We start from the raw sequence: 26,322 nt of genomic DNA on the forward strand, positions 1-26,322 counted from the left end.
AGCTGAGAGTGTCGATAGGGAAGGAGGTATTAGAAGTTGAAGAAAAAAGAAAAGGTATAAAAATGCAATTTAGGAGAGTGAGGTTGTGAAAGAAGTGGAGAAATGCATTGTAATTGTCTGGCAGTTAAGGGCTCACTTGAGATTAGTGATCCTGAATTTAAAGTGAACACTGTTATGTATTTTGGCCCAAATACCATCAGCTGTGCAGGTGTAAGTGTAGAATAGGCAGAACACTGGATTAAACTTGGGTTGGGTTTTGGCCAGTAAGCATGATGAAGAGAGAAGAGGACCAGAAAGCAGAAGCTGAATGTAAAGAAGTCATTATAATGACTGACCTTGGGATTTAAAATAGTGAGGATAGGGGCACCTGGGTGGCTCAGTGGGTTAAAGCCTCTGCCTTCAGCTCAGGTCCTGATCCCAGGGTCCTGGGATCAAGCCCCACATCGGGCTCTCTGCTCAGTGGGGAGCCTGCTTCCTCCTCTCTCCCTGCCTGCCTCTCTGCCTACTTGTAATCTCGGTCTATCAAATAAATAAATAAAATCTTAAAAAAAAAAAAAAAAGTAGTGAGGATATAACTGAGGACCTAGTGAGGTAGCAGGTAAGAGACAGTGAAAAGGAAGAAGAATTAGTGGACTGCATTTCCACTATAGGGTCAAAGGATTGCTGGAGTCAGGGTACTAGAGGAGGAAACCAGAAAAAATTTTGCCAGTAGTCAAAGCAGGATACTTGAAGAGAAGATCACTAGAGAGGAGAAGAGCAAGGAAATATAAGATCAGGATACTGGAAGAATCATCCAAATGAATATTTAAATCACCAAGAACCACAACAAAATGTACATTAACAGTCTTATTGGAGAGAGTGACAATGTGGCAGGAATTTTCATTAGGGGTTCAAAAGCTGATTGTAACAAGGATGGAACTGTGGGTGGTAATCTGATAATAAGAGATTCAAAATGAAGTTGGGGAGAGATGCAGGAAAAAGGGAGAAAGTGGCAAGGATGTCTGTCCCACCCCATGTTTCAAGGGCAGGAGCATGTGGGAAAGAAAACATCTACCACTGGAGAGGAAGCCTGTGTTCCCAGGGGAGAGTTGGATTACTATTAGAACAGAATGAAAGGTAAAAGACGCATTCAGAGAAGAGTTAAAAACTCATTCATCTCCAGCCATTGTCCTCTCTCCTCCCATTCACAGCCAGACTACTTGAACGAGCTGTCCACACTCTGCTTCATTATCTCTCTTTTAATATTTTTTTTAAAGATTTTATTTATTTATTTGACAGAGATCACAAGTAGATAGAGAGGCAGGCAGAGAGAGAGAGAGAGGGAAGCAGGCTCCCCGCCGAGCAGAGAGCCCGACGCGGGACTTGATCCCAGGACCCTGAGATCACGATAATCACTGTACTCAACAATTACTTCCACCTCTCCACCAAACCTGTTCCTGCCACAACCATGAATAACTACTGGGCAAACTTTTAGGCTGCATGTTATCAACTCACTTAACAGTATCTGCTACTATCATGCATTTTCTTCTCTTAGCTTCAATTCCTCCATGTTCTCTTGATGCTCCTCCCATCTCTTTGGCTATTTTTCTCTGTTTCCCTGGCCTCTACCTACCACTTAAATGTTGGCATTGCTTAAAGTTTCATACACTCGATTTCATCTACCAGTTTAAACTATCATCTATTTGCAGAAAACACCAAATATCGACATCTCAAGTCTGGTCCTATCTCCTGAGTTACACACATACACACCCCTTATAATATCCCTTATTAGACAGTTTTACTTCTCAAATTCAACATGTCCAAAATCAAATAAAATTTCCCCCCAATTCTATTTTTCTTGAGTTATATCTCAGTAAATGGTACCATCATTTTCTGAGTTAGTCAACCCAGAAAGGAGTCCTCCTGGATTCCTCATCCTCCTTCATTTTCTACATATAAACAATCACTAGTCCTATCAATTCTAATTGGTAAATTTCTTTGGAATCTACTTCTTCCTTTCAATCCCATTGCCACTAATCTCATCCAAGGTACCATCTTCTCACACCTAGGATAAAAAATGTCAAAAACAATGAAAAAAAAAAAGGTAGCCAGAAAGATCTTTTAAAACCAAATATACGATCATGTACTTCCTGGCTTAAAAATCTCTCAAAAGCTTCCTCAATGGCCTTAAGTTTAAAGCTCAAAATCCTTAATGTGGTTTAAAAGGTCCCCCTCCACAATTTGGTCACTATCTAGCTTTCTAGCTTCATCTCAAACCTCTCTTCCTTCTTTATTTGCTCATTTACTCAATAAACATTTACTTAGAACCTACAATGTACAACACACTGTGCTAACCACTGGTGACACCATGATGAACAAGCCAGACATGGTCCATGCCTTACTGGACTTCTTTTAAGTTCCTCAAATGTACCACCTTCCAAATTCTAAACTCTCCAGATGTTGCTTCCTCTGTTCAGAATCTGCCACTCATCTTGCTAGTACCCATCAGGCTAGCTCTCCTTCAATCTTTAGACCTTAGATTTAATGTGATTTCCTCTGGAAGACAAGTTTTCTCTGTTACTTAAGACTTAGTCAAACACTTAGCTATAGTACTCTGACCTTCTATTAATAAAGTTCAAAATTATTTTTTGTATTTGTTTCCCCACTAGACACTATAACCAACCTACATGAAGACAGAAACCATAGACATCTTGTGTTACTGACTTGTAATACTGACTGCAAGTATCTTTTCTTTCACAGAAAAAAAACACTTGTATTTTTCAGGATATTACCTTTCTTGAGTGGTTTATTGTACCATCTATCTTTTTTGATGTCTGGGATGGTAATCCTTACTGATGGATTCTCAACTAGGATTTTATGCAGCAAAGCTGAAAATAAAATATTAATAAAACATTTATAAAAGAGTCATGCAGACTAGAAATTGTGCTGTGGAACATTTTCTCTAGGAGTCTCCTTATATCCAAATATTTCTGGGCAAGAGAAGGAATAAACCTACTACACTATCACTTTAATTTCATGTACTTGCTCTTTGCTACATCCTCAGATCTGATTTTTGGTTGTCTGCAAACAAGGAGAACATGAGCCAGGTGCAAATGTTTCTCCCTGTGTAGGACATTAACAAAAAGATACAAAAACCCTCATCAATTTTCAATACCAAACGTTATTGTTCTAATATGTCATGTTATGTCCTCATTCACCCAGTTTTATGAGGAAAATCTACTTTCCAATAACTTAAGAGAAAATAACGTAAGCAACTATCATCTTAAAGTATCTTATCTTCATAAAAAATTCATACATTTCCAAAACATAAAATTATTTTCTAAAGGACCAAGGTTTAAATAAAAAACTGAAACTATAAAAACACAAAAACACAGGGAATTTTTTTCTAAGTTAGAGGTAGGGAAGACCTTTCCAAACATAACAATATAGTCAGAAAACCACAAAGCACAAATCTGTAACAAATGCAAAGATCTAATGATATTAATGTTTAAAAAAAAAAACTCATATAAAGTATTAAGAAAATCTCCCTGGTAGAAGTGAGTAAAACAGGTCATCCACAAAAATGGACAAAAAGCTAGCAATGGCTATACCACCTCATTGATATTAAATTTAAAATAAAGATAAGAAACAGTGACTATAGGGGTACCTATTAGCTCAATCTGTTAAGCAACAGACTCCTAGTTTCCACTAAGTTTGTGATTTCCAAGTCCTGAGATTGGGCCCAATGCTGGGCTCCACGCTCAGTGCAGAGTCTGCGGAAAACACTCTCTACCCTTCCCCACTGCACGCATACACCATGTGCACTCTCACTCTTGAAAATAAATAAATCTTAAAGAAATAAATAAATCTATGGGGCACCTGGGAGGCTTAGTCAGTTAAGTGTCTGCCTTCAGCTCAGGTCATGATGAGCCCCAAGTCAGGCTCCCTGCTCAGTGGTGACCCTGCTTCTCCCTCTGCCTGCTGCTCTCCCTACTTGTACATGCGTGTTCTATCTTTCTGTCAAATAAATAAAGTTTTTCAAAATAAAGTCTTTCAAAATAAATAAATAAATGAAATCTTTTTAAAAACTTAAAAATATTAACTAATGAGATTATGATGAAATGGTACAAAGTTTCTAAAAAGCAATTTGACCAAGTAAGCCATAATAATTAAAAACTGCCTACATCCCTAACACTTCTGGATTTGTTTTTTAATTAAATAATTTAAAGGTATGTGCATTATGTGGATGATCATCATATGTCTTTCATAGGTGAAAAATTAAAAAAATATACAAATCCCTAAAAAAAAGTGAATTGGATGAATATAGTAAACATACCCACATAGTAATATTCCATCACGGCCTTTAAAAACAATGATGTAGACCTACAATTATAGTCACTGGAAAAACGTCCATGACTATAGCATTACGGCAAAAAAACAGGTTATAAGACAGCATATGTAGTGTGATCTCATTTTCTATAAAAACATACATACTTATAAATACACATATATAACAAATGTATATATTTGTTATACATCTTTACAACAAAGTGTAGAACTGCATATCAAAATATTAAAAGAAGCTATTTCTGAGTGCTGGGATTATACAGTTGTTTTTTTTAATATTATTTTCTAATCTGCTTACAAGGATCATAGATTACTTACATGATTATTTAAGAGGAAGAAAAAAATACAAAGAAAAAATTCAATCACCAGGCTTCATTATCTAAGAAATCAGTACTTTCAATCAACATAACCAAGTTACCTAGAGGAGCTGAATCAATTTTTTTCCAAGGGTTGAGGTATGTTTTTTTTTCTTTCCAGTCAGAATATTCCTGACAACTGTCACTGGGCTGGTCCCATGGCAATTCTAAAAAAGAAACAAGTCCCAGTTTTCTGAGTGTTCACATTATTACCCAGTAAAAATTTTAAAGGAAAATAGTCAACAATACAAACCCATTAAAAGTTTCCACCAAATTAATTCAATATGGTTTTCAAACTAAGAATGCCAACTCATGGAAATTTTAGAGGTACTTCAAAGATAAACTAATTCTGCTCTACCGTTTCCAAAATTATTCACATGAATCTTAGAGAGACTACTATTGTGATACTTCATTTAATAGCTATACATACCTCATTTTTAAAAAGCTTTGGGATTCAAAGTTCCAACTTAGTTATAAATAAATTCATTATTAAAATACTATCACATAGCAGATGCCTGGATGGCTCAGTCGGGTAAGCATCTGCCTTCAGCTCGGGTCATGACCCCAGAGTCCTGGGATCGAGTCCTACATGGGGCTCCTTGCTCAGCGGGGTATCTCCTTCTCCCTCTCCCACTCCCCTACTTGTGCTCTCTTTGACAAATAAAGAAAATCTTTAAGAAATAAAATAAAGGGGCGCCTGGGTGGCTCAGTGGGTTAAAGCCTCTGCCTTCGGCTCAGGTCATGATCCCAGGGTCCTGAGACAGAGCCCCACATTGGGCTCTCTGCTCAGCGGGGAGCCTGCTTCTCCCTTTCTCTCTCTGCCTGCCTCTCTGCCTATTTGTGATCTCTGTCAAATAAATAAGTAACAAAATAAAATACTATCATATAAATATGGATTCCCTTGGTTTGTTTCATTTATTTTGGTATAACAAATCTAGCTTTCCATAGGACAGGAGTTTCATCACAATTAAAGAGCTCTTACCTCCAGCCAACATTGCTGTAAGTACTATTCCACAGGACCAAACATCAACTGGTTCTGCATGAAATTCTTTTCTCTTTAGAAGTTCTGGAGCAACATAAGGCAAAGTACCGCACATCTTGTTCAATAAACGTTCACGATTATTATGCCGAAACACCGTTGCCAAGCCAAAGTCAGAGATTTTGAGGTTATCTAAACCAAAGGAAAAATGAATGGCACTGCATAAAAATGTTTTATAAATAGATATACTTAAAGGAATTAACATTTTATTGGAAAATCACTGGTATTACTTACAAAGTATATAGCACTTTTCTACCTTAAAATGAGAAAAAATAATTTTTTTAAAAAATTTAATTTTTTTAAAAGATTTTTTTTAAAGATTTTAGTTATTAGAGAGAGCACAAGTGAGAGAGAACAAGCAGAGGTGGCGTAAGAGGGAGCAGGGAGCCCCATGTAGGGCTTTATCCCAGGACCCAGGGATCATGACCTGAACAAAGGCAGATGCTTAACTGACTGAACCACTCAGGCACCCCAAAAGAGAAATTTTAAAAAAGAAGAAATAAAAAATATCATCACATAACAAAACTAGAAAAAGGCCTCATTGCTTCTATTAACTTAAGAGAAAAATCATCAATACACAAAACCGTTTGGACCAGGTTAAAGAAAGAAATGAGTCAAAAGGGACTGCCCTTCTATAAAAAGGGCACTCTAGTTGTGGTTGAAAGCAGAGCCAAGACCTTCATCAACTTGTACAGAGGGCAGGAAGGAGACACCAATAACATGACAGGCACAACTTTCTCAGCAGCAAACAAACCCAGCTGGCAGAAGAAAATATGTAAAGATGTACCAAAGCTTAAGATCCACAAACCACTAGAACTTCTTGTCAAAGTTTAGAAAGAAAGAAACAGTGGACAAAAAAAATAAACAAGAAAAGCAAAATTTCCTCTAACTTCCCATCTTTAACACATGCAAAACTGCAAGCAGGAATTTCAACTTATTCTGTCCTTAGTGAATTTTTGCCATAACTGAGCAACACTGTACTAGCCAAAGCAGGTAAATAAATTACTGAAGATTAAAAATAAACAGCCATTGAAAAAGTTATAAAAATACAAAGCATTACAAGATCTTATAGCGAGGGACTCTAATCTAATCTTAGGAGGGAGAGAAGTCCCCCTATTACCAAGGTGTCAAATGGTACAGCCTTTTTAGAGGGCAATCTGGCAATCTGGAAATTTTGAAATAGTCACTCTTTGAACTAGCGATTCCCATTTCCAGGACCACAAACACAGAAATATTCCCTAAAATTCACAAATATAAGGATATTCCTAGCAATATTATCTGTAAATAGCTTAAATATTCAATAAAGAAATGGTAAAATCTTATTGCACATGTATACAATGAAAACTACATTGATAAGTTGCTTTTTTTAAAAAAGGCGCCTGGGTGGCTCAGTCAGCTGAGTGTCCAGCTCTTGGTTGTGTCTCAGGTCATGATCTTGAGGTCCTGGGATCAAGCCCTGTGCCCAGCTCCCCACTCAGTGCAGAATCTGCTTGTCCCTCCCCCTCTTCTCCTCCCCCTGCTTTCTCTCTCTGGAATAAATACAATGATTAAAAACAAAACTATCTGTAGTATTGACATGGAACAGGGTATAAGTGGAAAAAAAAAGACAAGTGCCATAGCAAATATCCATTATAACACAACCCAATTTTTATATTGGACCTGAGCACAAATCTATAGAACAGATATTGCTGTTCTATCTCTTTAAATCTAGAAACAATTTTAATGTCCTAAAATAGGGGTTTGATTCTTTGAAAATCAAGTATATACACACAATATAATATGTAAGACATTGCTGATGTTTACCTGCATTTGAATTGGGAAGCTGCTACTCTAATTATCCTTTTAATAGCTATGCATGACAAGATGACAAATCACTGAGATTAAGAGTGGCAAGTTAAGGGGCGCCTGGGTGGCTCAGTGGTTAAAGCCTCTGCCTTCGGCTCAGGTCATGATCCCAGGGTCCTGGGATCGAGCCCCGCATCGGGCTCTCTGCTCAGCGGGGAGCCTGTTTCCTCCCTTCTCTCTCTCTCTGCCTGCCTCTCTGCCTACTTGTGATCTGTCAAATAAAAAAATAAAATCTTTAAAAAAAAAAAAAAAAAAAAAAAAAAAGAGTGGCAAGTTATCAGTAAAAATGCTAATAGATAAGTTGAGGGAAATTGGAAGGGGAGGGGAACCATAAGAGACTATGGACTCTGAAAAACAACCTGAGGGTTTTGAAGGGGCGGGGGTGGGAGGTTGGGGGAACCAGGTGGTGGGTAATAGGGAGGGCACGTACTGCATGGAGCACTGGGTGTTGTGCAAAAACAATGAATACTATTACGCTGAAAAAATAAATAAATTTTTAAAAAATGCTAATAGATAACTGTAACATTCCTTGAATTTTGTTGTTGCCATATGTCTGCAACATAATACTCAGTTTAAAGACCTGCATATAATAAATTCTAAATTGAGGAGTGTGGTTATCCCTGAGAAAAAGGGAATACATTTGTGAAGGAATACAGAGGACTTGGACTATATTCGTAATGTTTTCTTTTTTAAAAAGACTATTGTTAAATATTGAGCAAGGAACAAATATACATATATATTTTCTTTGAAATCCCCTATAATTACTTCCCTCAATATATTCCCTTCCCTACCTTCTCAGAAGTGACAACCATTCTGATTTTTGTTTTAATACGCACTTTCTTTGTGATTTTCCCCATATTTGTATTTCTAAACAATATACTTGATTTTACATATTTTTGAACTTCATATAAATAGAAGCATACTTGTATGAATACTTCTATGAAACATACCCATGTCATTACTTGTACCTATAAATCATCCATTTCATAATTTATCTATCCCATTGTTGATAGACATTTACGTTGTTTCCAGCGTTTTGCTATTTTACAACACTGCTTTGAGCAGTGTACATATGTATAATATTTTTAAAGATTTTATCTATTTATTTTTGCATGAGAGAGAGCATGAGTGGGAGGGCAGAGGCAGGGAGGTCTGTGGCAGAGGGAGAAACAGACTCCCTGAGAAGCAGGGAGCCCAATGTTGGGCTTGATCCCAGGACTATGGGATCATGACCTGAGCCAAAGGCAGACACATAACTGACTGAGCCACCCAGGCATGCTAATGTTTTATTTTTTAAGCCTGATTGGTAAGCAGGTTGTTATTTTATTTTTATTTTACTATATCATATATGTTTTATATGAATTTTTATATACCTGAACTTTTTAAAGTAAGCTCTACAGTCTGGGTACCTAGGTGGCTCAGTCAGTTAAGCATCTACCCTCTCAACTCAGGTCATGATCTCAGCATTCTGGGATGGAAATCCACATCAGGCTCCCTGCCTAGCACGGAGTTTGCCTCTCCCTCTGCCCCCTCCGCCTGCTTACGTATGCTCTCTCTCAAATAAATAAATAAAATCATTAAAAAAAAAAAAAAAAAAAAGGAAGTCCTACACCCAACATAGAGCTCAAACTCACAACCCCAAGATCAAGAGTACCATGCTCTACCGACTGAGCCAGCCAGGAGCCCCATGCCTAAATTTTTTTTTAAGTTTTAAGTAACTGTAAAGGCTTTTATATAACATAAATACAAAGTAAAATAAAGTCCTGAAAAATAAAACCCACATGCATGTTAAAAAACCATACATTCTATGATCTAACTTATGTTTATACATATGTGGGTAAAGATATGTATATCTCCCTCATCCTCAATCCAAACAGATTCTCTTATATCACCATTTATAAAGGACAGTAAGGAGAGAGAAGGTAAATAATGTCAGCTTGCCCATGGCTATACACCTACTATGAGGTGGTCTAGATTAAACCTAGGTTCAAATGACTCTAAATCCCGAGCTCTTAACACTATGCTGTACTGCCTCTCACAGTCAGAAAAAAGCAATCCTTTCTTCCCAAAACCCACATTTACTCAAAAAAAAAGGGGGGGGGGCTTAATTTGTAGATGAGGAAGAGGATGAAATGACTGTAGTATACCATCAACAATAGCTATTAGCATTCAGGGGCACCTGGGTGGCTCAGTCAGTTAAGCATCTGCCTTGGGCTCAGGTCATGATCCCAGGGTCCTGGGATCCAGCCCCATGTCGGGTTCCCTGCTCAGTGGGGAGTCTGCTTCTCCCTATCCCTCTGCCTGCTACTCCCTCCACTGGTGTTCTTCATCAAATAAATTTAAAAAATCTTTTATAAAAAAAAAAACAAAACAGGAGTGCCTGGGTGTCTCAGTGGGTTAAGCCTCTGCCTTTGGCTCGGGTCATGATCTCAGGGTCCTGGGATCGAGCCCCGCGTCGGGCTCTCTGCTCAGTGAGAAGCTTGCTTCCCTCTCTGCCTGCCTCTCTGCCTACTTGTGATCTCTCTCTGTCAAATGAATAAATAAATAAATAAAATCTTAGAAAATAAAACAAAAAACATAGAAACAACCCAGGGAACAGAAAAATGGATTAACTATAAATAATGCAGAGGAAGAAAAAAAAATTTTTTTTAAAGTCTATTAGCATTCAAAAAGTTAATAGAAATAGAGTGAAAAATGGAAAATAAAGATTCTCCAACTGTGCTCTCATTTCTTGGGACTCATCAATCAATTACTCAGTTCCTTTTCCTCAGACACTGAATTTTCTGAATATCTAAAATTTTGCTATGTGCCTTATAAAGCAACTTGCAGAAGCCTAAACAACCAAAGGAGGATCTTAGGCAGCTAGGCAGACAGCTTAATAAATGTTTATCTAAAAGATATTCATCAAAAATTAACAGTGGTTGGGGCGCCTTGGTGGCTCAGTGGGTTAAACCTCTGCCTTCGGCTCAGGTCATGATCTCAGGGTCCTGAGATCGAGCCCCGCATCGTGCTCTCTGCTCAGCAGGGAGCCTGCTTTCCCACTCTCTCTGCCTGCCTCTCTGCCTACTTGTGATTTCTCTCTCTGTCAAATAAATAAATTTTTTAAAAATATTAAAAAAAAATTAATAGTGGTTATAAATGACTGATAGGTTTCTGGTGATTTTTTTTTACTTTCTTCTTTATACTTTCCATCCTACTTCATTAACTAGTATTTTTATAAAGAAAAAAAAACCCAGGGGCGCCTGGGTGGCTCAGTGGGTTAAGCCTCTGCCCTCGGCTCAGGTCATGATCCCAGGGTTCTGGGATCGAGCCCCGCATCGGGCTCTCTGCTCCACAGGGAGCCTGCCTCCTCCTCTCTCTCTGCCTGCCTCTCTGCCTGCTTGTGATCTCTCTGTCAAATAAATAAATAAAATCTTTAAAAAAAAAAAAAAGAAAAAAAAACCAGATTTTTAGTATGAAAACAAAGTTTTCATATTCCAAATATTATTACATATTCACATCTCCATTACTTATTAAATAAACTGGCTTTCCTTAACTCATCTCCTAGTATGAAGGCCAATTAGAGTTCAGGAAAAGGCTAGGAGGCTGATAAGAAAGTACAGTGACATGTGGTGAAAAATACTGCCAGAAACACTAAACCTTAGGATTGGACAAGAACATAAAAATACTTTGGTCCAGGGCGCCTAGGTGGCTCAGTGGGTTAAGCCTCTGCCTTTGGCTTGGGTCATGATCTCAGGGTCCTGAGACAGAGCCCCACACCGGGCTCTCTGCTCAGCAGGGAGCCTGCTTCCTCCTCTCTCTCTCTGCCTGCCTCTTTGCCTACTTGTGATCTCTCTGTCAAATAAATAAATAAAATCTTAAAAAAAAAATGCTTTGGTCCAACTACCAAAATAATGTTTAAGTTCCCTTTATAATATTCCTGATAATTAATAATCCAGCATTTGATTTTCACGTTACAAACTTCCTACATTCCAAAGCAACCTATTCAACTTTTGGATAGATCCAAAAACGGAGTCCACACTAGCACTAACCCAGTGCTTCCATGTAGTCTTCACTCACATGGTCTGAAGAAATGCATTTAACCACTATTAATTTTCCTCTGGGTTCCTTCAAGTATTCCTTGTTTTTACAGTTTGTGGCCCTTCCAACGAGTCTGGTCACTCTCCTATAAAAGCACTTCATATGTCTATATGCCTTTTATGATAGTGTCCCAGGGCAACCATTATTTCCAGTATGGCCTCAACAAAGCCGTGCTGGACTGCTATCTTCCTCATTCTCAACAATACCACCTTAGTGTTCTCATGACTGCATCGCAAAGGTAACTAATATGAAGTCTGCTGTCTAGCAAAAGTTTTTTTTAAACTGTTTTACCGCCAAAGATAATGCCATTCAAATGTACTTATCCTGGACTTCAAATATTTCTGTACTGGAAAACGCCCTGTTAAACCCGACTCACCTCTCTGGCCTGCTGGATTCATTCATTCCATAAATATTTTTGAAAATCTACTATTTGCGAGTCACTATTCTAATGCATTAAACGAGCATTAAACAAAAAAACACAAAAATCACTGCCTCATGCTGCTGACGTTTGTCATCTTTTTTTTTTTTTTAATTTATTTTAAAGAGAGAGAGCGAGAGCACAAGAAGGGGAGGGAGAGAGGGAGAGGAAAAGAATCTTAAGCAGACTCCCCACTGAGCATAGAGCCTTCTGTGGGGCTCAATCCCACAACCCTGAGATCATGACCTGAGGGAAAAACAAGAGTGGGATGTTCAACCAAATGAGCCACACAACCACCCCCTCTGTCATCTTTTCTGATCCTGACTCAGTAAGCTAATACTTTCACCATCCATCCCTCTCAGTTTTTATGACATCCATGAAATATACCTAAACTCTCTGTATGTCCATCCAAGTCACAGGTTAAAAAGAACAAACAGGGTGGAGTTGAACAGCAGAGTAAGATGACCCTAGGCTTGCTTTATCCTTCAAACACAGCAAGATAAATATCAATTCATTCTAAATACCCAGAAATCAATCTGAGGACTGACAGAACAAACTGAAAAATTAGAAGGAGAGAGACCACATTCTGGAAGGTAGGAGGTACGGAGATGTGATCTGAAGAGATGAGATCTGGGGATGGCAGGTGCTGCAGAGAGGAGGGAGCCCTGGTCAAAGAGAGAGGTGACAAAGAAAGGAGCACATGGGAGATCACACAAGGAAAATACTTCCCCAAAGGGAAAAACGAGAAGGGTTGATTTTTGTGAGTTTTTATGACCAGTGAGGCCGAAAGACTGGAGTTTTAGAGGTATGCAGCATGGCTGGTGTGGAGCCCTGAAGGTGCTGTAGTGCTCCCAGGGAGAAGGAAGGCAGATAACCTGGGAGCAGATGGTGTAATCTGAGAATTCCTGGTACACACTGGGAGACAGTTCCCCTTCTTGGCGCCATTGCGGAGAGCTGGCATTGCCTCTCTAGGAACAAAAGAGCCAATGGGCATCATTTCCCTCCTCTGCCCCTCGGTGTAGGTGCTCACACACCTGCTGAGGACAGCTAACGTGGACGCTGGCTCTTTGCAGCGCTTTATTCCAAACTCCATGCCCTGTGCTTTGGTGTGACTGCCCCTCTGGGACAAACCTGCATCAAATCCAGCACAGTGAGACCCTCCCCCAGAGGACCAGCATAGGTCCATGCCATGCCAGGTCCCTAAAGTTTGGAATTTTAAAACTCAGCCAGCCTACTTGGGATAGAACACAGGTACACTGTAATGCCAGCGGGCAGACAGCCCGGCCATAGACAAGGTGAAGGAATGGATCTGAGGGATGCCTGGGACACATGCTCTTCTGGGAGGGCTTCCTGGACAGAGGTGGGTATGAACTCCCCCTCCAAAAATGAGGGAGGGGGCTGGTGCCATTTCTCTCCCCTGCCCCTCGGCATAAACTAACTTCGGTAAGCAGCACAACACCAACACTGGTGGCCTGAACTGCTTACACCAAGCCTCACCCACCCTGTACTCTGAAGGTGCTGCTTTTCTCAGACAAGTGTGCCTGAGAACGGTGCAGCAAGCCCCTCCCTCAGAAGACCAGCACAAATCCCCCACATGCACCAACTCTACTGACTAGAGTGTTCTGCAGAACTTCAGCACTAGTAGAAACAACATCTGGTCCCTTTTTGTTTTTAATAATTTTTTTTTTTTCAGCGTAACAGTATTCATTGTTTTTGCACAACACCCAGTGCTCCATGCAGTACGTGCCCTCCCTATTACCCACCACCTGGTTCCCCCAACTTCCCACCCCCACCCCTTCAAAACCCTCAGGTTGTTTTTCAGAGTCCATAGTCTCTTATGGTTCACCTCCCCTTCCAATTTTTTTTTTTTTAATAAACATATAATGTATTTTTATCCCCAGGGGTACAGGTCTGTGAATCGCCAGGTTCACATACTTCACAGCACTCACGATAGCAAATACCCTCCCCAAGCAGACCAGAACACACCTAGGTCAAACTCAGCACACTCTGGCCAAGGTCCAAACACTCCCCACTGCAGGCAAGAGAAACTACAGAGGACTGACCCAAGGGAAAGAGCAGCCAAAATACAGCCACAGAGTGCACAAAACATACCTCAGAGATACCTCCTGAAGCACAAGGCCCTGGAAAGTACAGGACCTCTTCTTTATAAAGCCATTAATCTCAGGAGCAAGAAACATAATAGGCTTTCCTAACACAGAGAAGAAAAGAGAGACCTAGACAAAATGTCAAGATGGAGGAATTCATCCCAAAAGAAAGAATAAGAAAAGGTCACAGGCAGGGAACTAATTGAAACAGGTATAAATAACATGCCTGATCCAGAACTTAAAGCAACAATCATAAGAATATCAGCTGGACTTGAGAAAGGCACAGGAGACACAAGGGAGTCTCTTACCTCAGAGATAAAACATCTAAAAACTAGTCAGGCCAAAATGAAAAATGTAGTAACTGAGATTTGAAACCAACTGGATGTAATGACCACAAGAATGGAAGAATTAGAGGAATGAATAAGTGATATAAAAGATAAAATTATGAAAAACAATGAAGCTGAAAAGAAGAGGGAAAGAAAAATATTAGATCACAAATGTAGAAGGAGGGAACTCAGTGACTCCATCATAAGAGTCCTAGAAGAGAGTGAAAAGGGGACAGAACATTTATTTGAGGTAATAATAGGGAAATAGAGAAATAAAAATTTCCCTAATCTGGGGAAGGAAACAGACACCCAGATCCAGGAGGCAGAGAGAACTCTCATCAAAATCAACAAAAGCAGGTCAATACCAAGACATAACATGGTTAAATCTGCAAAATATAGAGATAAGGGAATAAATCCTAAAAGCAGAAAGACAAAAGAAATCCCTAAGTTATAAGGGAAGACAAATAAGGTTAGCAGCAGTACTCTCCCACAGAAACTCAGGAGGCCAGAAGAAAGTGACATGATATATTCAACAAACTGAATAGGAAAAATATGTAGCCAAGAATACTTTAGCCAGCAAGGTTGTCATTCAGAATAGGAGGAGAGATACAGAGTTTCCCAGACAAACAAAAACTAAAGGAGTTTATGACCACATAAATGAGGCCTGCAATAAATAGTGAAGGAAACTCTTTGAGTGGGAAAGACTAAAAACAATAAACACTAGAAAGGAACAGAGAAAATCTCCAGAAACAACAACTTTATAGGTAATACAATGGAACTACATTCATATCTATCAATAATTACCCTGAATGTAAATGGACTAAATGCTCCAATCAAAAAACACAGGGTGTCAGAATGGATAAAAAAGACAGAATGGATATGCTGCCTACAAGAGACTCATTTTAGACCTACAGACACCTGCAGATTGAAACTGAAGGGACAGGGGCACCTGGATGGCGCAGTGGTTAAGCATCTGCCTTCTGCTCAAGTTATGATCCCAAAGTCCTGGGACTGAGCCCCGCATCAGCTCCCTGTTCAACTGGAAGCATGCTTCTCCCTCTCCCTTTCCCCCTGCTTGTGTTCCCTCTCTGGCTGTGTCTCTCCCTGTCAAATAAATAAATAAAATCTTAGAAATAAAAAAGAAATTGAAGGGATAGAAAATCATTTATCATGTTAATGGAAGTCAAAAGAAAGGTGGAGTAGCAATACTTATGTCAGACAAATGAGATTTTGTTTTATTTCTTTTTGCAAATATGCTCCACACCCAGCCTGAAGACCAAAATGGGGCTTGAATTCACAGCCCTGAGATCAAAACCTGAGCTAAGATCAAGAGTCAGATGCTTAACCAATTGAGCCACCCAGGTGCCCTGAGCCAAATGAGATTTTAAGCCAAAGACTGTAACAAGAGTTGAAGAAGGGCACTTTATCATAATAAAGGGGACTACCCAACAAGAGGACCTAACAAGTATAAACATTTATGTCCCCAACTTGAGAGCACTCAATATGTAAAACAATAACAAACATAAAGGAACTCATTGATAATAATACAGTAATATAGCAAGGGACTTTAACACTCCACTTACAGCAATGGTCAGATCTTAATCTAAGCAGAAAATTAACAAGGAAACAATGGCTTTGAATGACACATTGGCCCAAATAGACTTAACAGATATATTTAGAACGTTTCATTTTAAAGCAGCAGAATACACATTCCTTTCAAGGGCATGGGACATTCTCCAGAACATACCACACACTGAGTCACAAATCAGGCCCAACAAATACAAAGAGACTGAGATCACACCGTATATGTTTTCTGACCACAACACTTTGAAACCTGAAGTCAACCACAGAAAGAATTTGGAAAGACCACAAATACATGGAGATTAAAAAACACCCTACTAAAGAATGAATGGGTCAACCAGGAGATTAAAGAATAAAAAAACACATGGAAACAAATGATAATGAAAACACAAATAAGCCTTTGGGATGCAGCAAGAGTAGACTTAAGAGGGAAGTATATAGCAATACAGGCCTACCTCGATAAGCAAGAAAAATCTCAAATAAGCAACCTAACCTTATACCTAAAGGAGCTGGAAAAAGAACAAATGAAGCCTAAAGGCAGTAAAAGAAAGGAAATAAAAAAGATTAGAGAAGAAATAAATGATACAGAAACAAAAAACAACACCCCAGCAGAACAGATCAATGAAAACAGGAGCTGGTTCTTTGAAAGAACAAAATTAATAAACCCCTAGCCAGACTTACCAAAAAGAAAAGAGAACGGATCTAAATAAATAATGAGAATGAGAGAAGAGAGATTACAACCAACACCACAGAAATATCAATAATTAGAATACTATGAAAAATTATATGACAACAAATTGGGAAATCTGGAAAATTTTGATAAATTCCTAGAAACATATAAACTACCAAACCTAAACTGGAAGAAATAGAAAACTTACACCAATAACCAGCAAAGAAATTGAATCAATAACCAAAACTCTCCCAAAAAAACAAAAGTCCGGGACCAGATGGCTTCCCAGGAGAATTCTACCAAATATTTAAAGGAGAGTTAATACTTATTCCCCTCAAACTGTTCCAAAAAATAGAAATGGAAGGAAAACTCCCAAACTCATTCTATGAGACCACCTTATTTTCATTCTTTTTTTTTTTTTTTTAAGATTTTATTTATTTATTTGACAGACAAAGATCACAAGTAGGCAGAGAGGCAGGCAGAGAGAGGAAGGGAAGCAGGCTCCCCGCTGAGCAGAGAGCCAGATGCGGGACTTGATCCCAGGGTCCCTGAGCTGAAGGCAGAGGCTTTAACCCACTGAGCCACCCAGGCGCCCCCTTATTTTCATTCTAAAACCAGACAAAGACCCACTAAAAAAGAGAATTACAGGTCAATATCCCTGATGAACATGGATGCAAAAATTCTCAACAAAATACTAGCAAATCAAATCCAACAGTATATTAAAAGAATCATTCACCCCAATTAAGTGGAATTTGTCCCTGGGTTGCAAGGTTCAGTATTCACAAATCAATCAACATATACACCAATAACAATAACAATAATACACCACACTAATAAAAAAAAGGATAACCAGCATATGATCCTAACAATAGATGCAGAAAAAGCATGTGACAAAATTCAGCGTCCATTCTTGATAAAAATCCCCAACAAAGTAGGGATAGAGGGAACATACTGCAACATCATTAAACCCATATTCAAAAGGCCATATTCAAAAAGCTAATATTATCCTCAGTGGGGAAAAACTGAGAGCTTTTCCCCTACAGTCAGGAACTACATCTACAGATGTAGATCTACAGACAGGGATGGCCACTCCCACTGTTATTTAACATAATACTGGAAATCCTAGCCTCAGCAATCAGACAACAAAAAGAAATAAAGGAATCCAAATTAGCAAGGAAGAAGTCAATCTTTCACTATTTGCACATGACTTGATACTCTGTAGAAAACCCAAAAGATTCCACAAAAAAATTGCTAGAACTGATAACACAAATTTAGTAAAGTTACAGGATACAAAACCAATGTACAGAAATCTGTTGGATTTCTATACACCAATAAAGCAGCAACAGGAAGAGAAATCAAGGAATCAACTGTACCAAAAACCGTAAGATACCTAGGAAGAAAACTAACCAAAGAGGCAAAAGATCTGTACTCTGAAAATTATAGAACACTTATAAAAGAAATTGAAGAGGACATAAAGAAATGGAAAAACATTCCATGTTCATGGATTGGAAGAACAAACATTGTTAAAATGTCTACACTCTCCAAAGCAACCTACACATTTAATGCAATCCCTATTAAAATACCACTAGAATTTTACACAAAGCTAGAATAAATAATCCTAAAATTTGTATGGAACCACAAAAGACCCTGAATAGCCAAAGCTATCTTGAAAAAGAAAAGCAAAGCTGGAGGCATCACAATTCTGGACTTTAAGCTATATTACAAAGCTGTAATCATTAAGACAGTATGGTACGGCACAAAAATCAGATACATAAAAACCAACGGAATAGAATAGAAAATTTAGAAATGGACCCACTACTATTGGGTCAACTAATCTTCAACAAGCAGGAAAGAATATCCAATGGAAAAAAGACGGTCTCAACAAAAACTGGACAGCAACATACAAACGATATGAATCCAGGGGTGCCTGGGTAGCATTGTCCATTGAACATCGAACTCTTGGTTTTGGCTCAGGTCATGAGATCATTGCACTCAGCATGGAGTCTGCATGAGTTTCTCTCTTCCTCTCTGTCTGCCTCTTCCCACCTCACACTCTCTCCCTCTCTTAAAAAAAAAAAAAAAAAAAAATGAAAACAGACCACTTTCTTACACTATACACAAAAATAAATTCAAAATAGCTGAAAGAACAGGGGTGCCTGATGGCTCAGTCGGTTAAGCGTCTACCTTTGGCTTAGGTCATGATCCCAGGGTCCTGGAATCAGGGCCCACATCAGGCTCTCTGCTCAACGGGGAGCCTGCCTCTCCCTCTCCCTCTACCTGATGCTCCACCTGCTTGTGCTCACGTGCACTCTCTCTCTGTCAAATAAATAAATAAAATCTTGAAAAAAAAATGATTAAAGACCTAAACATGAGACAGGAAACCATCAGAATCCTAGAGAGGAACACGTGCAGCAACCTCTCCGACATTTGCAGTAGCAACTTCTTACTAGATACATCTCTGGAAGCAAGGAAAACAAAAGCAAAAATGAATTAATGGGATTTTGTCAAGACAAAAAGCTTCTTTACAGCAAAGGAAACGATCAACAAAACTAAATAAATAGCACCTTTGGAATGGAAGAAGATATCTGGAAATGACATATCTGATAAAGGGTTAGTATCCAAGATCTATAAAGAAGTTATCAAACTCATCCCCCAATAAACAAATAATCCAGTTAAGAAATGGGCAGAAGATGTGAATAGACATTTTTCAAGGGCAGAAGATGTGAATAGACATTTTTCTAAGACATACAGATGGCTAACAGACATACAAAAAGATGCTCAACATCAGTGATCATCAGGGAAATGCAAATCAAAAGTACAATGAAGTATCACTTCACGCCTGTCAACAACAAAGGAAACAACAGATGTTGGTGAGGATGCAGAGAAAGGGGAACCCCCTTGCACTGTTGGTGGGAATGTAAACTGATTGCAGCCACTCTGGAGAACAATATGAAGGTTACCTAAAAAGTTAAAAATAGAACTGCCCTGTGGTACCTCGGTGGTGCAATTGGTTAAGCCTCCCACTATCAATCAAGAGCCCACTCAGGTCATGACCTCAGGGTCCTGAGATCAAGCCCAACTCAGGCACCGCACTCAGCATGGAGCTGGCTTGCCTCTCTCCCATCGCACACCCACACACTCTCGCTCTCTCTCTAATACATAAATAAATAAAATCTTTTAAAAAAAAGAACAGGAGCGCCTGGGCAGCTCAGTGTGTTAAGCCGCTGCCTTCGGCTCAGGTCATGATCTCAGGGTCCTGGGATCAGTCCCGCATGGGGCTTTCTGCTCAGCAGGGAGCCTGCTTCCTCCTCTTTCTCTGCCTGCCTCTCTGCCTACTTGTGATCTCTCTGTCAAATAAATAAATAAAATCTTTAGAAAAATAAAATAAAATAAAAAATAATTAAAAAATTTAAAGAAAGAATAAAAACAGAACTACCCTATGACCCAGCAACTACACTACTAGGTATTTACCGAAAGGGTACAAAAATACCCATTTGAAAGGACACACGCACCCTGATGTTGACAGCAGCATTGTCAGCAATAGCCAAATTACATAAAGAACCCAAGTGTCCACCAACTGATGAATGGATAAAGAAGCTCTACATATACATATATGAATATTCATATATATATGAATATTACTCTGCCATAAAAAAGAATGGAATCTTGCCATTTGCAATGACATGGATAGAGCTAATGACTTAGCTCTGCTTAGTGACTTAGTGACTTAGCTTAGTGAAATAAGTCAGTCAGAGACAAATACCATATGATTTCACTCATATGTGGAATTTAAGAAATGAAACAGATGAACATGGGGGTGGGGAGAGAGGCAAAACTTAAAACAGACTCTTAACTATAGAGAACAAACTAAGATTTGCTGGAGGGGAGGTGGGCAGGCAGATGGGTATTAAGGACGGCACTTGTGATGAGCACTGGGTGTCATATGTAAGTGATGAATCACTAAATTCTATTCTTGAAACTATTATTACTCTATATGTTAACTAACTGGAATTTAAAGAAAAACTTGAAACAAACTAAATAAATAAAAAGAATAAACAGGATAAGGCTAAAAGTCCAGGGTATTCCAATGGAAACTTTTCTTTACTAATTCATTGAAAAGTTGTTTAAGACTATTCGTACAGCTATTCATTTAATGAGCTACCCTTGCATCTAGGTTAGATTTCTCTATCTCATCCATAACTATATTAGGAAGTAGTTGTGAAATCGAAATATACTGAGTTTCTCAAACTTCCTCGACTTTTCAGATTTTCCGCCCTAAAATTTCAAAAATGCAAAAGCTTCAAACCTGCCTTATGTGGATTAAAATAATTTAGGCAGGGACGTCTGGATGGCTCAGTTAAGCTGCTGCCTTTGGCTCAGGTCATGATCCCAAGCTCCTGGAATCGAGTCCCACATGGGGCTCCTTGATCAGCAAGGAGCCTGGTTCTCTCTTTGCCTACTGCTTTCCCTGCTTGTATTCTCTCTCTGGCAGATAAATAAATAAAATCAATTTAGGCAGCAGTGACAAAAAGCTGAACTTACCCCTTTCATCCAATAGGAGATTTTCTGGCTTAATATCCCTGTGAGTTATCCCAATACCATGCAGATAAACCTAAAAGAGAAACAGAAGGAAGCACACCAAAATTTGGTAACTTACTTCGTTCATAATAATTTTAAGCAAAAGGAAAAGAGACAACTGTACATACCACCCCCGCCATGAGTTGATGGAAGAACCTCTGAGCATCTTGTTCAGGCATGCCTATGTCTGGCTCTATCAGAATTAATTATGAAAGTTAGTTTGTCAGGTAAACATAATCAGGCATCAACCAGAGAGTCTCCTAATTCTAAGGTTAGACTTCTGTGATGGTACTCTGGCAAACAGAATCTTACAGTAACAGTTAAAAGACTCTGGTGTCCACTAACTCATATAACACTTAGTAACTCACATTTCACCATCTGTTATGTGGCAAAAATAAATCAACATCCAGGAAAGTTACAAAGAAAACAACAAACTGCTACCCAAATTAAGAATGGAAGCCATACCTTGAACACCTCTGCTTATCTTACACTAACCATCATTTATTTGGTATCTTTCAAATTCTCCCCTAATTTCTTCTAAATGCTATAAAAATATTTTTCCCACCCCTGAAATGTAATTGCCAAAGTGTTAGCCTGGGCAAATATAAACTAATTTCACCAAATATTTAACAACAAAATGAAATTTCATACACTCACTCATACTACAAAGCCATGAATGCCTGCAAAGTTCTTTCAGGAAATAGTTTGATTAAGAAATGTCCTACTGTCAGTTATCTTTTTATATTTTGATCTCCCTCTTTACCTCTTGATTTCTTTTACACTGAACTCTCTCCTGAGATACATACTGGAGAGTCTAATAATCAGTTTTTAAATATGAACACAATAGCTTTAAATAACAAATTTGGATCCACATAATATTAATCATATGTACTTCTCAGTGTTCTGAATATCAAGCCCTCAAATTTACATAGAACACTGAAGTAACAAGTACAGAATTTACTAAATATAGGCAAAGCAATCCTAGAAAATTCTCAAGTTAATTTCACTTAAATAAATGAATATAACAACAAGCTATTATTTTGTCTCTGTAAATGTATATGATTTCATGTAACTGGAATGTCTACAAAGAAGAATCGCTGTATAGGTAAATAATATGGTGCGCGAAAGATACTTCACCGTGAGATTAGTTTATCATTCTTAAACTCTAGAAAACAGCAATTCTAATCAAAATCACATACACAGTTAGGGAAAGAGTTTTCCTTGATGATTCCATATATGCTTTAATGTGCTAATATAACTTGCAAAAACAAGAAAACTTACTCCAATTTCACTGTTGCATAAGCAGTTCTGAATGGACAATGACCAAATCGCACTCAAGATGAAAAAACAAACTTAGAAACTTATTTAGTAAAAATAGTTATTATAAAGCTTATTTCCCTACCTATTCTGTCAAAGAGTTCTCCTCCACTACAGTACTCCAGAAACAGATACTGGATATTGCCTTCTCTCCTGTGACCATAAAATTTCACCACATTCTCATGATTTAGCATTTTATTGATACAGATCTCTTTCTTAATATTTTCTGGACAGTCTACGGCACGCTTCATGTCTACAATCTTGACTGCAACTGCTTCTTCAGTTCTTCTATTCACAGCAAGTTGAACCCTCAAAAGGAAAAGGAAGACATTTGAATTCTATTTCTTTGAAAACTTCAAAAGATTAAATATGAATCAACAATTTTATCTTCATTTTTTTCTCTACTCAGTAGAAACCAAAAAAATGGTTTCTGCCATGTTCTTGCCAGAAACTACTCCTTTCTGAAATGTGAAGTATGACAACTAATGCTCTAAAGAAGTCATTATGTTGTACATCCAAAGGTTATTTAATACATATTTGAAAAACAGGGCACCTGGGTGGTTCAGTAGATTAGGTGGCTGCCTTTAGCTCAGGTCATGATCCCAGAGTCCTGGGATCAAGCCCCACATCAGGCTCCTTGCTTGGCAGGGAGCCTGCTTCTCCCTCTCCCTCTGCCTGCCTGCCTGCCTACAGCTCCCCCTGCTTGTGCTCTCTCTCTCTCTCTCTGACTCTCTCTGTCGAATAAATAATTTTTGAAAAGAAAAAATAAACTAAAATGGGCTAACAGTAATTCCATGCCACATCACATATGCACATGTTCTATTCATTTAATTTTAATAACACTACCTAATATTTTTTAACCTCATACTATATATGTCTGTGGTAACTGTTCTAAGGGGTAGGTACTATTATTTTCATCTTAGAGCTGAGGAAAACAGAGACACACCTTTAAGAAGTTTGCCTAAGAACACAAAGCAGTGTGTTAGTATGTGATGAACGAAGATTTGAAACCCGGCAGTCTGACTCCAGAGTCTGTTCATTTGCTCATTTAACCACTATGCTTAAACCCCAGGAAGGAATACGTGGGGGAAGAAAGTGACTTCACAGGTCTCTTCCAGCTCTTTACAGAGAAAATGTTTTTTAAAAACGTGTGGGGGATTAATTCTTACAAAAGATTGTGCGGCTCTAAGACTTCAAACGCCAAGATGTTCTCTAAGATGCCACTGTGTTAGAATAAACAATTCCAGAACGAGTATGTTCTCAAGACAAGAGGGAGAAAACTAAATCAAGTGTGAAGGCAGGGAGAAAGGACTCGAACTCACTCTCCATAGGCACCTTCTCCCAGGGTTTGCACCAAGTCCCAGTCTTCCACAAAGGGCACTGCCATGACTCCACCACGGACCACGGCTGTCAAAGGCAAGGAACCCAGAAAAGACAGGGATGAGGATAAGCTTCAACCACCTGCCAAGACTCCTCAATATAACAGTTTGGTTTCCCCTTTCGCCTCGCCCGTATTTTACCCAAGGCTTTAAACCGCGAGCAAGTATTCTAAATTCTGGCATTCTGTGGTGGAAATCACCATTCCCATTCCCACGCAGAACGAAGCAGGAACTGCCTTCCTCAGGCCTCTGAGAAAAAGCAGCGACTCTGTTGAGGAGCCGGGGACACAAATGCTTTGAGGGTAATGACTGGGGACGGGCAGGGGGTGAGAAGGGTGACCGGCCGCGAACTAGTGGAGACCAACAAAGTTTAACTCTGGCGCCTGCAGCCCCTCCTCCCCCCGTGCTCAGCTCCAATCCCCACCCCCCACGCCGTCCTAGAGGCCGGGAGGAGCATGGGGCGGGGCCAAACTGCGCCAAGAAGCGGAAGGAAGGGCTGGCAGGCACTCGAGGCCGCCGGCGCCCAAACCTCCGGGGTCTCAAGGCCACAGAGGGGTAGTCTCTCCAATCCCCACACAACGGGAGCCCCTGGTCCCACACCTTTCCACCCTCCGAAACCGCCCCTCAGCGCGAGTCTCTCCGATCCCCTTCGCTAGTCACCGATAACTTTCTCTCGCCATGCCCCTCCCAACTAATGTAGACCCCGAACTCCTTCTACAGGTTCCTTTCCCACCCAACCGGCCGCCCCTCCTCACCAGGCCGTCCTTTGGCCGCCACCACTGGAATCCAAATGCTGCACTTTTCCCGCCAAAACTCTGCCGGCGTCACGCTGTCGCAAACGCGCGCACCCCTGCCGTAAAGGAGGAGGGCGCGCGTCCTTCCGCCCCGCTGCTTTAAAGGGTGGCCATAATGGGCTTCCGGCGTTGGGAGGTTGCCAGCGATGCGTAAGCCGGGTAGCCCCGGCTTAATTTGGAATCGAGGGAGATCCAGGCTGGAGAGGTTTAAGAACCGTCGAGCGCATCAGCGCGAAGGATCTCTGGGCCCATAGCGAGCAGATACCTGGTGCGTGGGCCGCTCCCGGGCGGAGTCGAAGCCCCTTCGGCAAACTAGGCTGCGGGGTCCTCGTGTGCCCTCCCCGCCGCTCTGGACCTGCACACCTCCTTGCCCAGCCCTCCGAGCCCCTTGCCTAGCGGCCGGGCAGCATTGTACGAATCGTACTCAGACCTGCTGCTTCTGAAACTTTAAAATGCGGTACGGTTCAGGCTAGAGCTGAAAAGTAGACCAGCTGTTGCAGACCGATCCTGTGAAAAATGTTAATACCTTATGGCGGGAGCGAGAAGCACCCAAAAAAGACTGGCTGCGCTGCAGTGTGGGTGGAAGACATCCAGCTGAAGCAAGCTACTCTTTTTGTAGCGTGAGGGCGTGTCAGGATAACTAGTTTTGCCTTGTTTCCGGGCTCCAAGGCCATAACTTAACCCAAGGTTTTTGTGGGAACAGCATCTCCATACCTGCTTTCCTCATTCTTAGTATAAGGACAGGTGGAGGCAGAGGACTGTTTGCCTCATTTTACGATGCAGATTTTAAACGCAGAGTAACCAGTTTAAATGGGAAAGAAAATTCTGGGGAAAGGGACTTGGCTAAGAACAAAACAATGTGGAAAAACTAGGTATCCTCCCCACCCTTGACAGTAAACTAGACTGGGAACAAGGTGCAGGCAAGATCATCTCCATTAAACTCTCCAGTTCTTAAAATTGGGGCACTTTTTTTTTTTTTTTTAAGATTTTATTTTTTTTAAAAGATTTTATTTATTTATTTGACAGAGATGACAAGCAGGCAGAGAGGCAGGCAGAGAGAGAGGGGGGGGGAGCAGACTCCCTGCCGAGCAGAGAGCCAGATGCGGGGCTCAATCCCAAGACCCTGGGATCATGACCTGAGCCGAAAGCAGAGGCTTTAACCCACTGAGCCACCCAGGCGCCCCAAAATTGGGCCACTTCTTGAGTATAAAGCTCTTGATTGTGATCCTAGTAATAGAATAAAATGCGTGTACATGTTACCAAAAAAGCACACATTTGTTTTGAAGCAAAGTCAGCCACAAAAAAAGCAAGGTCAGAGAGAGCTCTTCAGAGTGCTTACGGAGAGGTTTTTAACCATGATGTCAACACTAGGCTTCCTGTAATAAAGTAAATTTTCCAGGTCATTTACTCTGTCTTCTGTCATTTTCACACTGTGTGCTACAGAATATAAAGAAAGGAAGAGGAGGACCTGCACAGTTCCTGTGTCTGAGTAGAATGAATGTATCTTA

General features: G+C 39.8%; 1 protein-coding gene across 3 annotated transcripts in view; it reads right to left on the minus strand.

The window, feature by feature from the left end:
• Nucleotides 1–25,798, minus strand: part of CHEK1 (checkpoint kinase 1) — a 50,401-nt gene extending 24,603 nt beyond the window's left edge. For 2 of the 3 annotated variants that reach the window (XR_006820087.1, XM_046017494.1), the window contains exons 1-8: nucleotides 24,776–25,798; nucleotides 23,964–24,048; nucleotides 22,727–22,950; nucleotides 21,453–21,517; nucleotides 21,289–21,358; nucleotides 5,665–5,853; nucleotides 4,745–4,849; nucleotides 2,772–2,867 (exon numbers count right to left, since the gene is read on the minus strand). Coding sequence is in view for 2 of the 3 variants with exons in the window: in XM_046017494.1 (XP_045873450.1) it covers nucleotides 2,772–2,867; nucleotides 4,745–4,849; nucleotides 5,665–5,853; nucleotides 21,289–21,358; nucleotides 21,453–21,517; nucleotides 22,727–22,950; nucleotides 23,964–24,028 (814 nt within the window). In the remaining variant the exon portion in view is untranslated. Of the gene's footprint in view, nucleotides 1–2,771; nucleotides 2,868–4,744; nucleotides 4,850–5,664; nucleotides 5,854–21,288; nucleotides 21,359–21,452; nucleotides 21,518–22,726; nucleotides 22,951–23,963; nucleotides 24,049–24,161; nucleotides 24,756–24,775 lie in introns of those variants that run through there. The other variant, XM_046017495.1, reaches the window with a different exon arrangement.
• Between the last annotated feature and the right edge of the window lie 524 nt (nucleotides 25,799–26,322).

The sequence above is a fragment of the Meles meles genome, chromosome 8, assembly GCF_922984935.1.
Source record: "Meles meles chromosome 8, mMelMel3.1 paternal haplotype, whole genome shotgun sequence".
In the NCBI taxonomy this organism is placed as follows: Eukaryota; Metazoa; Chordata; class Mammalia; order Carnivora; family Mustelidae; genus Meles; species Meles meles.